At 54.7% G+C, this 13,131-nt stretch overlaps 2 protein-coding genes and 1 long non-coding RNA gene across 3 annotated transcripts in view; 1 reads left to right on the plus strand and 2 right to left on the minus strand.

Moving 5' to 3' along the window:
- LOC145529707 (uncharacterized) overlaps positions 1 to 13,131 on the plus strand; it is a 1,704,434-nt gene that overhangs the window by 322,823 nt on the left and 1,368,480 nt on the right. The window contains exon 41 of the long non-coding RNA XR_014071296.1: positions 5,860 to 5,971. This is a non-coding gene — a long non-coding RNA (uncharacterized LOC145529707). The remainder of the gene's footprint in view (positions 1 to 5,859; positions 5,972 to 13,131) is intronic.
- Positions 368 to 5,434, minus strand: LOC145529556 (uncharacterized). The gene is made up of 3 exons (XM_081550138.1): positions 1,983 to 5,434; positions 1,271 to 1,583; positions 368 to 1,020 (listed from the first exon to the last, which is right to left on the minus strand). Exons 1-3 carry the CDS (start codon positions 2,217 to 2,219, stop codon positions 392 to 394), a joined length of 1,179 nt encoding a protein of 392 aa, XP_081406264.1. The 5' UTR covers positions 2,220 to 5,434; the 3' UTR covers positions 368 to 391.
- LOC145529573 (uncharacterized) lies at positions 5,944 to 13,076 on the minus strand. Its single transcript, XM_081550157.1, has 3 exons — positions 9,627 to 13,076; positions 8,915 to 9,227; positions 5,944 to 8,664 (listed from the first exon to the last, which is right to left on the minus strand). The coding sequence occupies exons 1-3, from the start codon at positions 9,861 to 9,863 to the stop codon at positions 8,036 to 8,038; spliced, it is 1,179 nt and encodes a 392-aa protein (XP_081406283.1). The 5' UTR covers positions 9,864 to 13,076; the 3' UTR covers positions 5,944 to 8,035.

The following is a 13,131-nucleotide window of genomic DNA, read 5'->3' on the forward strand; positions in this document are numbered from 1 at the left end:
AAAAGGGCTTCGTTTGGCACATGATATCTTGAAAGGACGTACACCGTCCTTTCAGCTATCAAAGGCTAGTTCAAATGACATAAAAATGAGAACTCTCCAATGGAGTCTTACAGTAGGTGGAGAGTCCGAAAAAAACTCCTTCAGTCATCTCACTGAGAGTCATTGATTGGGGACACCAAGAATATAGGAAGGAATGCAGAAAGAAAAGATGAAATTGTGGTCAGGATCGGGGGGAGGGATGAACAGGGCCTGCTTGCCTTGAACCCAGGCTTTGTTGGCGGGTGGGGCATAAAGATCGAACGGGTCTGAAACTACAGAGTGGTGATGGTAACACCGTATCACCAGAGTTACACAACAGTGTCCCAAATTGCAACAATGATGAAAAAGTTTACTAATCCCAACTTAACCAACAAAAATAGACGAAACCATACAAAAAGTAAAACATCACCAGAAAGGTGGAAACAAACCAAATGCAAAGCAGCTCAGGGGAAAGGAACTCCATGTCCCCTGGGGGCAGACCGAGTTGCCGGCGTCCACGGTGAGCAGACAGGGATGGAGGCTGCAGAGCCGACCGCTCCCCTGGACATGGTGTTTCCGGCAAGGGCTCTGGGTCTCTGTCCAGAGCGGGGGCTCGTTCTTCCTGCAGGGGCGGGTGAGTCATCGTCGGCGTCTGGGTGTTGCGCGGGAGCCAGGGCAGGCTCTCCCTGCCGAGGCGGTGACTCCTCCTCTGCCTCGGGTTCTCCTGCCAAAGCCCGAGCAGGTACAGGTGCACGTGGAGGTGGAGGTTCTGGCTGAGGGGGTGGGACATCAGTGCCTGGGGCTGGGGGTCCTGCAGGCACGGAAATCCGATCTGCCCGGTGTGCTGGCCAGTACCCAGCTGGCCTGGTGTCTCTGCGAGGGCAAGGCTCGGTTCTCCATCTGCCCTCGGTGGATCCCTGGGTCCTGCACCTGGAGCCACCACCTCTGTAGGCACAGGTCTGGGAAGTGGAGCCTGTTTCCAGTTGGAGGCCAGTGCTAGAGCTGGGGGAGAAGCAAAGTTTGCCCACAGACCAGCCTTGGCATGTGCGTATCCCGGGACAGAAAGCTTCCAAGAGATTCCGAAAGAATACCCAGGGTTGGATGTCTTTTGGGACTGAAGTGTGCAAGATGGGGGTGGGGGTGTGAGGCCAGCGCTTGCTGCAGGCCCAGCAGCATCTTTCGGGGACTCGTCCCTGTGTAGCTCAGCACCCCCTCCCCACACACTCCCGTGCACCAGCCCCAGCGTCCTTACCTCTGTGCTCTGGCGTGCTGGGCTCCAGGTCCTCCTGCTGCCTCAGAGGCCGGGGTTCTCGGGACTCTGGGTCGGAGCCGGGTGTGCTGAGCTCCGTGGCAGCCTCAGACTGGGCCGCCGGGTGTATCCTGGGCGGTGTCTCGGCAGCAGGCCTTCCCTGCCTCCGCTTCGCCCCCGGTGGGGCTGATGCCTCCGTGGGCACGCTCACCTGGAGCCTGCACTGGGCCTCACGGGCGGGGGGTTGGTGCTCCGACCCCTCCCTCCGGGAGGTGGATGGGGTGTCCCCGTCCTCGGCCTCATCACGTGGGAAGCTCTGCAACGACAGTGACCGTCAGCCAGCCGTGCTGGGAGTTTTCCGAGCTGGGCCTGGCCAGTGGAGCCGCTGCTTCTGCCTGCTCGAACTTCTCTTCCCAGAAGGGTCAGAGACGTGTGTCTGCTCAGATCCCCACCCGGGAGGAAAGAGACCCACCTGAGGGTGTGAGGTCAGCCTGGGCGGCCGGCCCTGCCCGCACTGTTCCCATCCCAGCCAGCCTGATCTCCCCTGGGGTGTGGACACAACTTGTCCGCAGGCTTCTGACCCCACATCCGCCTGGGCTTCCTTGAGGGAGACACACCCCGAGAAACCCGCATCCACACACACAGGCAAAGGACCCGGTGTTTCCGGGTGGCATGGGAGAGGTGGCCTGGCCCGGCCTGGGGCTCCCCGTGTTACCTTTCTGTTTCTCCGGGCAGAGGGCCAGAGGCCTCTCGGGGGTGCCCTGAGCCAACGTCGACAGGGTGCCCACGCACACTGCCCGTGAGCTCTCCTGAGGCCCCGGCCTCTGGGCAGGGGCAAACAGCAGAACATCCTGGCAGCAAGAGATCTGGCTGGGGGCTCCTCTCCGCTCTGGAGGCCTGGATACCCGGGTTGCGGGTTCTGTTGGGTTCTGTTGCCGGCAGGTGACATCATTTCCTGGGGTTCGTGCTGAGGTCCCTTCCCCAAAACTTCCCAAGGGAATCTCTGGGTTTCTGACTGCTCGACCACCCCCCTTAGGCCATGTGCAGGCACAGTGACAGCCACACAGCCCAGCCCACAGCCCTGGGGAGGCCTGGGTGCAGCCAGGGCCTGAGCTCCGAGGACCCCGCTGCTCTCAGACCAGGCTCCTTCTTCTCATAAGTGGTGTGGCCCTGGACAAGCATATGCCCCTCAGGGTTTCCCCAGTCTCTCCATCTGCAGAGTGGGGGTCATTCTCCCATCTGTTTCCTAGGTCTGTCGGCCTACGAGCAGCTCCATGCCTCTCCACCTGGGGCCGATATCACGTGGAGCTTGTGCGCTGAGACTTCAGAAAGAAAGACTCCATCCAGGGCTGACACAGCACAGAATGGGGCAGAACGAGGCCTGGATGCGCCGTGGTACCCAGGAAAAGGCACTGCCCCTCCTGACTGTTTTGAAACCCCACATCCAAGTTGGAGGCCCGAAAGGAAGACTCGAAAGTCTCCCTCTCTTATAGAAAAGAGTAGCCAACTTTCTGGTCCTCTGTTTCCATTGAGATTCTGTTCAAGTGTCCCAGCTCGGCTTCTGCGGGTGGCTGAGCTTCTAATGGCTCCCTGCGTTCTTGTCTTTTCCTCTCCAAACCTTCCGTCCTTTTCCCCCTTCTGGGGTGGATGGGCGCTGTCATTGCTTCTACCTTCGAGACAGATTGATGAAAAGTCTGGACCATCGACTCCTTTCCTCTCTTTGGTTCCGTGTCTCTCTCTGGCTGTGTCCCTCTCTTTTCCTTTCTCGATTCAGTCTGTGTCTTCCTCTTTCTCTCTCGTGTGTGGATGGATGGATGCTAGGAATGCACATGTATATGATTAGATGAGGGTTATGTTTTAGGGATGGGTTAGAGGGAGAGAAAGGCTTTAGGTCGGAGTTGGTCATGGGGGAAGGGTCAAGGGTGGTGGTGGTGTTTCTTGGAATCTGAGTGCTGTGCATTCTTCGTCTCTTTCCATATGAACCCCTTCTCAGATACACCACTTGCAAGGAGTCTCTCATGTTCCGTTTCCTATCTTTTGCATCTGTGAATGCTTAGCTTCTCTGTTGTGAAGAGGTTCCATTGGATGGAAACCCATTGGTGTACTTCATTTCCCTCTTTCCCTTACTTGAAGAGACGCATTTCTACCTCCGCCCAGCAAATGGCAAGGAGACTCTGATGTTAAGGAGCCTTTGACCTACGCTTCTTTCTAGCTATCTCATGACATCAGTCTTTAGGGTGAGGTTTTTCCCCGATATTGAGGTGGTGTGAGATCAAAACCAATAGCGTTCTTCAGATGTAGCTGTCTGGTTTTCCCATGGCCATTTATTGAAGAGGCTTTCTTGTTCCCATTTGGATATTCTCCCCTTCTGTGTCAGAGATGAGTTGACCATGGATGCCGGGGTTTGTTTCTGGACCCTCAACTTTATTCCATCGATCTGGATCTGTGTGTGTTGTTGTATTCCCAATAGCATACTGTCCTGCTGCTGCCGCTGCGGCTAAGTCACTTCAGTCGTGTCTGACTCTGCGCGACCCCATGGCCTGCAGCCTACCAGGCTCCTCCGTCCAGGGCATTTTCCAGGCAAGAGTACTGGCGTGGGTCGCCATCGCCTTCTCCGATACGCTCCTGAGGATCCTAGTTTGGTCGTCTAATTTCCTTTCACACAACCTTGGATGTCCGTATCGGGGCTTTTTCGTCGGATTGTATTGACAATTTAGGCTCTTTTCTGTTTCCGTAACCCCTTTTGCAATTCTTTGTTCGGTGCGACAATGCATTGGCATTTTGGGAGGAATAGCATCCAAGCTGTGGATTGCCTTGTGGGGCTGTGACATCATTTTCCCAATAGGAATTCTTTCAAGCCCTGAGCACAGCTTCTCTTTCCAGTGATTGGTGTGGGCTTGATCTTCCTTCTTCCATCTCTCGCCGTTTTGTGAGAACAGGTCCTTCCTTCCCTTCTGGGTTAGATGGACTCATGGGTATCACTTCAGTGAATGGCATTGTCAGTGGGGGTGATAATTCCCTTCTCATTGGAAGACTTTGCTGTGAGTATTAGAAATGCAAGTGATTTCTCTTCCCCTTCCTCCCTGTCCATCTCTCAGAGCCACCGGGAAACAGAGGCCTCATCCAGGGTCACACAGGCCTGAGGGAGTGCAACTAGACTGTTGTTTCTTCAGGCCCTCCGTGCTGGACATCATCCGGGATACTCTGTGTGTGTCTTCCTCAGTCTGGTGTCCCTTCAGACCTTTCCCTAGTTTTCACAGGCTTGTTGTGTTGGTGTTCTTTGTCTGTTTGGAGACACATCCTTGAGAAGCTTTGTGTTTCCACTCATTCGTCTCGCGATGTATGACCTGTCTTTTGCTTTTGTAATGAGGTCTTTCCCACAGTAGATATCTTTGATTTTGCAAAGTCCACTGTATTCTCTGGGTTGTTTTGTGGACTGCCTTTTAGTTTTGTGTGTGAAGACTCAAAGCACGTGTCCGGTTTCTGCTCATTGTTCTTCTAGATTTGTGACAAGTTTTCATGGAAACTTTGTCTAGGGATAACTGGAAGTGAACTCGGTGTAAGGTGTCAAGTCTCCATCTCCATTCATGTCATGCCCTGCAGTTTCCAATTCCCTGTTCCTGAGTGGTTTTGGAGACCTTGTGGGAAGTTTGGTTGCATGGGAGTTTGCATTTCCACCTTGAGTAGATTCCCACTGTTCTGCCCTCAGGGACACTGTCAAGGGGGAGTGAGGAGCAGCCTGCACTTCCAGCAGTGACCACACGGTGGGGCGAGTGCTGCTCTCCCCTCTGGGAGCCCCAGGCCACAGGCATCCCAGTGAGGAGCCAGCTCTGTGCTCGGCTGAAAGGAGTTAGACTCTCAGGAGCCTCTGAGCCCTTGCCTTTGGATCACCCAGGGTGGGCATTTACTGTGACAGAAAAAAATTGCCCTGAATTCCATGGACGGAAGAGCCTGGCTGTGTAGAGTTCGTGAGTTGCCGTGAATCAGACACAACTGAGGACACAAAAACTCAATAGACTAAAACACTTTTGGGGGGTGGGGGGAGTGAAAGGGGGTGATGTGGGGTTTTTTTGTCGTATATAATAGCCAAGGGAAATCTAGTTTAAACCTAAATTCACATAGATGGGAAAGGTATAGCTCTCCGTCACCCTATTAAAAAAAAAAAAAAAAAACGACTTAACTTTTCTGAAAGTTTATTTAGTAGCTTCCTTGAGCAGTTCATTGTGAAGCATTTTTTTTTTTTTCTGTGACATCGGCCTCATTAAAAAGTACGGTTTGCCTTTACTGGATAATTTTGTTCATTGGTTTGTTAGGGAATCTTGGTAATATTTGAGTTTCCTGGGGAGCATGGTCACATGACCTGGCCCTGGCCAATCGGTGCGTTCCACCTCCCTGGCCACTGTGATTGGCTCCGGACTGGGGCAGTGCCCAATCGGGGCCCAGGGCCGGGCCTCACGTTGGAAGCCAGGGGAAGACGAGCTCTCGTCCTGCTGGGGTAGGGGAAGGGGTGGGGCCGGGGGAGGTCAGGCTCCAGCAGTGGGAGGGGCTTGAGGTCCGCCTGCGGCAGTTGGTGACCTTCCTGCTCCCCTCAGGGCAGAGCCGCCGGCCTGAGAATGAGGGCGCTGCTGAGCCCAGGGGCTGGGATGGCCCGTTGCTGCTGTGGTCCCAGAGCTCCACCCGAGACCTGACGGAGGCCGTCTGCCCGTGAGTCCTCTCCCGCTTGTCTGTCAGCTTGTTTGAACCATGCTGGGTTTTCTGCCCAGCCGGCTAAGGGGAGTCCCTGGAAATGCAAGGGTGTGGGTTTTGGCAGACTTCAGGGAAGACATGCCAGATGAGCCTGGGAGACTCCAGCTTAATCTGGATTCAGGAGATATCTCTTCGGGCCAGCTAGTAATTGTAGGATAAGCCTAATGAGTCTTCACAGGATGAAGAGAGTAACGTGCCAAGGTAGCAATCGATGTCCTCATTCGAGAGGATGATGAAGCTGGTGCTCAGAGAAGGGGGGAACTTGGCCACAGCAAGGAGGTGTGCACCCAGACGGAACCCCCAGATCCGGCCATTTGAGCTCAGGGAGGCCACTGGTGTGGCTTGTCCCTGTGGCAGGGGCCGAGGCACGCAGCCCACCCTGATTCCTGCGGGGGCCTGACTTGGGAAGTGCCATCTGGTAGCTTTGAGACTCACCAAACCAAATTGCACTGGAGAGAGGAAGGACACCTTCCTTCATCCACCCCCCACCCCCGCCGGATTCCCACATACCCTGACCCCTTTCTCTGGATTTCGGAGCCCTTTCCAGAGTCCCGCTCATATGACCTCATTCGAAGTGCACTGTGGACGAGCTGCCATCTGCAGCTGCTACCACAGCAGCCAAGGGCTTTATCTCCCGAGTACCTCCCTTCCTTTGGAACTTGGGGGCCCTCTACTCCCCACTTGCACACCACAGACCTTTGCTGAGGATTGTGGGGACCCTCACTCAGTTTGCAGCACGTTGTAGCCATCCCTGTCCTCTCAATACCTCCCTTGCAACTCAGCTTGTGAGCTCCTTTGGAGCAGCGTGGCCCACCTGGCTGCAACGGCAGAGACACAGCTGACAGTGAAACAACAGCTTCGATCTGACAGCCGGAAAGCTCTGTCAAAAGGGACCTCCCTCTTCACACCGTAGAGGCTGTAGGAGCCGCCAGGGTTTGGGAACCAGTGCTGGGGCCAAAATGACTCCACAGCTGTTTTCCTTCCTGGGGAGGGTTCTGGCTCGAGTGGGAATGGCTCAAGTCTCCTAAGGTTCTGAAAGCCCACTGTGTGCAGATTCACGGTACACAGAGAGGAGAAGGTGGAGTCCTGCCCTGGAGGTGGTCACAGCTCACGGATGAGCCAGGCAGGCAGGCAGGCAGGCAGGGCATGAGAACACCTGAGCTGCCTTCATGAGTGAGTGGTGTGGGGGCAGAGGAAGAGAAGCCGGTCTGCTCCCTCATGTGGTGCCCAGGGCAGGTTGTCCCCAGAGGAAACCCTTACGACGGTGAGGACTCTCACTGCTGTTTCCCAAGGGGTTCCGTCGGTGCGTGTCTTCCCCGGAGCGGTCAGGCCGTCTCTAAAGTACACTGGCCATGGGCATTGCCTCTCCTTGGAACTTCCCATGTGTTTCTCTTTTGTATGGAACAGTGATTTTTCTAGAGGGGTTCTGGGCCACAAGGTTGTTGGGTCATTTGCTAGCCTTCTGTCGTGAAGAACGCTTTCCTGGGCGTTGGGGTGGTTTGTTGTTCCAGCTCCCTTTCTTGGCTTCTTTTGGGAGCTGGTGCAACAAGAGGAGCTCAGCCTCTGCCTTCTGGCTGAGATGTCACCCTTCAAACAGCAATGCCTGCCTGGAGATAATGATGGCATTTGCCAAAAGGGCTTCGTTTGGCACATGATATCTTGAAAGGACGTACACCGTCCTTTCAGCTATCAAAGGCTAGTTCAAATGACATAAAAATGAGAACTCTCCAATGGAGTCTTACAGTAGGTGGAGAGTCCGAAAAAAACTCCTTCAGTCATCTCACTGAGAGTCATTGATTGGGGACACCAAGAATATAGGAAGGAATGCAGAAAGAAAAGATGAAATTGTGGTCAGGATCGGGGGGAGGGATGAACAGGGCCTGCTTGCCTTGAACCCAGGCTTTGTTGGCGGGTGGGGCATAAAGATCGAACGGGTCTGAAACTACAGAGTGGTGATGGTAACACCGTATCACCAGAGTTACACAACAGTGTCCCAAATTGCAACAATGATGAAAAAGTTTACTAATCCCAACTTAACCAACAAAAATAGACGAAACCATACAAAAAGTAAAACATCACCAGAAAGGTGGAAACAAACCAAATGCAAAGCAGCTCAGGGGAAAGGAACTCCATGTCCCCTGGGGGCAGACCGAGTTGCCGGCGTCCACGGTGAGCAGACAGGGATGGAGGCTGCAGAGCCGACCGCTCCCCTGGACATGGTGTTTCCGGCAAGGGCTCTGGGTCTCTGTCCAGAGCGGGGGCTCGTTCTTCCTGCAGGGGCGGGTGAGTCATCGTCGGCGTCTGGGTGTTGCGCGGGAGCCAGGGCAGGCTCTCCCTGCCGAGGCGGTGACTCCTCCTCTGCCTCGGGTTCTCCTGCCAAAGCCCGAGCAGGTACAGGTGCACGTGGAGGTGGAGGTTCTGGCTGAGGGGGTGGGACATCAGTGCCTGGGGCTGGGGGTCCTGCAGGCACGGAAATCCGATCTGCCCGGTGTGCTGGCCAGTACCCAGCTGGCCTGGTGTCTCTGCGAGGGCAAGGCTCGGTTCTCCATCTGCCCTCGGTGGATCCCTGGGTCCTGCACCTGGAGCCACCACCTCTGTAGGCACAGGTCTGGGAAGTGGAGCCTGTTTCCAGTTGGAGGCCAGTGCTAGAGCTGGGGGAGAAGCAAAGTTTGCCCACAGACCAGCCTTGGCATGTGCGTATCCCGGGACAGAAAGCTTCCAAGAGATTCCGAAAGAATACCCAGGGTTGGATGTCTTTTGGGACTGAAGTGTGCAAGATGGGGGTGGGGGTGTGAGGCCAGCGCTTGCTGCAGGCCCAGCAGCATCTTTCGGGGACTCGTCCCTGTGTAGCTCAGCACCCCCTCCCCACACACTCCCGTGCACCAGCCCCAGCGTCCTTACCTCTGTGCTCTGGCGTGCTGGGCTCCAGGTCCTTCTGCTGCCTCAGAGGCCGGGGTTCTCGGGACTCTGGGTCGGAGCCGGGTGTGCTGAGCTCCGTGGCAGCCTCAGACTGGGCCGCCGGGTGTATCCTGGGCGGTGTCTCGGCAGCAGGCCTTCCCCGCCTCCGCTTCGCCCCCGGTGGGGCTGATGCCTCCGTGGGCACGCTCACCTGGAGCCTGCACTGGGCCTCACGGGCGGGGGGTTGGTGCTCCGACCCCTCCCTCCGGGAGGTGGACGGGGTGTCCCCGTCCTCGGCCTCATCACGTGGGAAGCTCTGCAACGACAGTGACCGTCAGCCAGCCGTGCTGGGAGTTTTCCGAGCTGGGCCTGGCCAGTGGAGCCGCTGCTTCTGCCTGCTCGAACTTCTCTTCCCAGAAGGGTCAGAGACGTGTGTCTGCTCAGATCCCCACCCGGGAGGAAAGAGACCCACCTGAGGGTGTGAGGTCAGCCTGGGCGGCCGGCCCTGCCCGCACTGTTCCCATCCCAGCCAGCCTGATCTCCCCTGGGGTGTGGACACAACTTGTCCGCAGGCTTCTGACCCCACATCCGCCTGGGCTTCCTTGAGGGAGACACACCCCGAGAAACCCGCATCCACACACACAGGCAAAGGACCCGGTGTTTCCGGGTGGCATGGGAGAGGTGGCCTGGCCCGGCCTGGGGCTCCCCGTGTTACCTTTCTGTTTCTCCGGGCAGAGGGCCAGAGGCCTCTCGGGGGTGCCCTGAGCCAACGTCGACAGGGTGCCCACGCACACTGCCTGTGAGCTCTCCTGAGGCCCCGGCCTCTGGGCAGGGGCAAACAGCAGAACATCCTGGCAGCAAGAGATCTGGCTGGGGGCTCCTCTCCGCTCTGGAGGCCTGGATACCCGGGTTGCGGGTTCTGTTGGGTTCTGTTGCCGGCAGGTGACATCATTTCCTGGGGTTCGTGCTGAGGTCCCTTCCCCAAAACTTCCCAAGGGAATCTCTGGGTTTCTGACTGCTCGACCACCCCCCTTAGGCCATGTGCAGGCACATTGACAGCCACACAGCCCAGCCCACAGCCCTGGGGAGGCCTGGGTGCAGCCAGGGCCTGAGCTCCGAGGACCCCGCTGCTCTCAGACCAGGCTCCTTCTTCTCATAAGTGGTGTGGCCCTGGACAAGCATATGCCCCTCAGGGTTTCCCCAGTCTCTCCATCTGCAGAGTGGGGGTCATTCTCCCATCTGTTTCCTAGGTCTGTCGGCCTACGAGCAGCTCCATGCCTCTCCACCTGGGGCCGATATCACGTGGAGCTTGTGCGCTGAGACTTCAGAAAGAAAGACTCCATCCAGGGCTGACACAGCACAGAATGGGGCAGAACGAGGCCTGGATGCGCCGTGGTACCCAGGAAAAGGCACTGCCCCTCCTGACTGTTTTGAGACCCCACATCCAAGTTGGAGGCCCGAAAGGAAGACTCGAAGGTCTCCCTCTCTTATAGAAAAGAGTAGCCAACTTTCTGGTCCTCTGTTTCCATTGAGATTCTGTTCAAGTGTCCCAGCTCGGCTTCTGCGGGTGGCTGAGCTTCTAATGGCTCCCTGCGTTCTTGTCTTTTCCTCTCCAAACCTTCCGTCCTTTTCCCCCTTCTGGGGTGGATGGGCGCTGTCATTGCTTCTACCTTCGAGACAGATTGATGAAAAGTCTGGACCATCGACTCCTTTCCTCTCTTTGGTTCCGTGTCTCTCTCTGGCTGTGTCCCTCTCTTTTCCTTTCTCGATTCAGTCTGTGTCTTCCTCTTTCTCTCTCGTGTGTGGATGGATGGATGCTAGGAATGCACATGTATATGATTAGATGAGGGTTATGTTTTAGGGATGGGTTAGAGGGAGAGAAAGGCTTTAGGTCGGAGTTGGTCATGGGGGAAGGGTCAAGGGTGGTGGTGGTGTTTCTTGGAATCTGAGTGCTGTGCATTCTTCGTCTCTTTCCATATGAACCCCTTCTCAGATACACCACTTGCAAGGAGTCTCTCATGTTCCGTTTCCTATCTTTTGCATCTGTGAATGCTTAGCTTCTCTGTTGTGAAGAGGTTCCATTGGATGGAAACCCATTGGTGTACTTCATTTCCCTCTTTCCCTTACTTGAAGAGACGCATTTCTACCTCCGCCCAGCAAATGGCAAGGAGACTCTGATGTTAAGGAGCCTTTGACCTACGCTTCTTTCTAGCTATCTCATGACATCAGTCTTTAGGGTGAGGTTTTTCCCCGATATTGAGGTGGTGTGAGATCAAAACCAATAGCGTTCTTCAGATGTAGCTGTCTGGTTTTCCCATGGCCATTTATTGAAGAGGCTTTCTTGTTCCCATTTGGATATTCTCCCCTTCTGTGTCAGAGATGAGTTGACCATGGATGCCGGGGTTTGTTTCTGGACCCTCAACTTTATTCCATCGATCTGGATCTGTGTGTGTTGTTGTATTCCCAATAGCATACTGTCCTGCTGCTGCCGCTGCGGCTAAGTCACTTCAGTCGTGTCTGACTCTGCGCGACCCCATGGCCTGCAGCCTACCAGGCTCCTCCGTCCAGGGCATTTTCCAGGCAAGAGTACTGGCGTGGGTCGCCATCGCCTTCTCCGATACGCTCCTGAGGATCCTAGTTTGGTCGTCTAATTTCCTTTCACACAACCTTGGATGTCCGTATCGGGGCTTTTTCGTCGGATTGTATTGACAATTTAGGCTCTTTTCTGTTTCCGTAACCCCTTTTGCAATTCTTTGTTCGGTGCGACAATGCATTGGCATTTTGGGAGGAATAGCATCCAAGCTGTGGATTGCCTTGTGGGGCTGTGACATCATTTTCCCAATAGGAATTCTTTCAAGCCCTGAGCACAGCTTCTCTTTCCAGTGATTGGTGTGGGCTTGATCTTCCTTCTTCCATCTCTCGCCGTTTTGTGAGAACAGGTCCTTCCTTCCCTTCTGGGTTAGATGGACTCGTGGGTATCACTTCAGTGAATGGCATTGTCAGTGGGGGTGATAATTCCCTTCTCATTGGAAGACTTTGCTGTGAGTATTAGAAATGCAAGTGATTTCTCTTCCCCTTCCTCCCTGTCCATCTCTCAGAGCCACCGGGAAACAGAGGCCTCATCCAGGGTCACACAGGCCTGAGGGAGTGCAACTAGACTGTTGTTTCTTCAGGCCCTCCGTGCTGGACATCATCCGGGATACTCTGTGTGTGTCTTCCTCAGTCTGGTGTCCCTTCAGACCTTTCCCTAGTTTTCACAGGCTTGTTGTGTTGGTGTTCTTTGTCTGTTTGGAGACACATCCTTGAGAAGCTTTGTGTTTCCACTCATTCGTCTCGCGATGTATGACCTGTCTTTTGCTTTTGTAATGAGGTCTTTCCCACAGTAGATATCTTTGATTTTGCAAAGTCCACTGTATTCTCTGGGTTGTTTTGTGGACTGCCTTTTAGTTTTGTGTGTGAAGACTCAAAGCACGTGTCCGGTTTCTGCTCATTGTTCTTCTAGATTTGTGACAAGTTTTCATGGAAACTTTGTCTAGGGATAACTGGAAGTGAACTCGGTGTAAGGTGTCAAGTCTCCATCTCCATTCATGTCATGCCCTGCAGTTTCCAATTCCCTGTTCCTGAGTGGTTTTGGAGACCTTGTGGGAAGTTTGGTTGCATGGGAGTTTGCATTTCCACCTTGAGTAGATTCCCACTGTTCTGCCCTCAGGGACACTGTCAAGGGGGAGTGAGGAGCAGCCTGCACTTCCAGCAGTGACCACACGGTGGGGCGAGTGCTGCTCTCCCCTCTGGGAGCCCCAGGCCACAGGCATCCCAGTGAGGAGCCAGCTCTGTGCTCGGCTGAAAGGAGTTAGACTCTCAGGAGCCTCTGAGCCCTTGCCTTTGGATCACCCAGGGTGGGCATTTACTGTGACAGAAAAAAATTGCCCTGAATTCCATGGACGGAAGAGCCTGGCTGTGTAGAGTTCGTGAGTTGCCGTGAATCAGACACAACTGAGGACACAAAAACTCAATAGACTAAAACACTTTTGGGGGGTGGGGGGAGTGAAAGGGGGTGATGTGGGGTTTTTTTGTCGTATATAATAGCCAAGGGAAATCTAGTTTAAACCTAAATTCACATAGATGGGAAAGGTATAGCTCTCCATCACCCTATTAAAAAAAAAAAAAACTACTTAACTTTTCTGAAAGTTTATTTAGTAGCTTCCTTGAGCAGTTCATTG

The sequence above is a fragment of the Giraffa tippelskirchi genome, chromosome 12 (assembly GCF_054371585.1).
Source record: "Giraffa tippelskirchi isolate mGirTip1 chromosome 12, T2T-mGirTip1v1.2.pri, whole genome shotgun sequence".
NCBI classification, from domain to species: domain Eukaryota; kingdom Metazoa; phylum Chordata; class Mammalia; order Artiodactyla; family Giraffidae; genus Giraffa; species Giraffa tippelskirchi.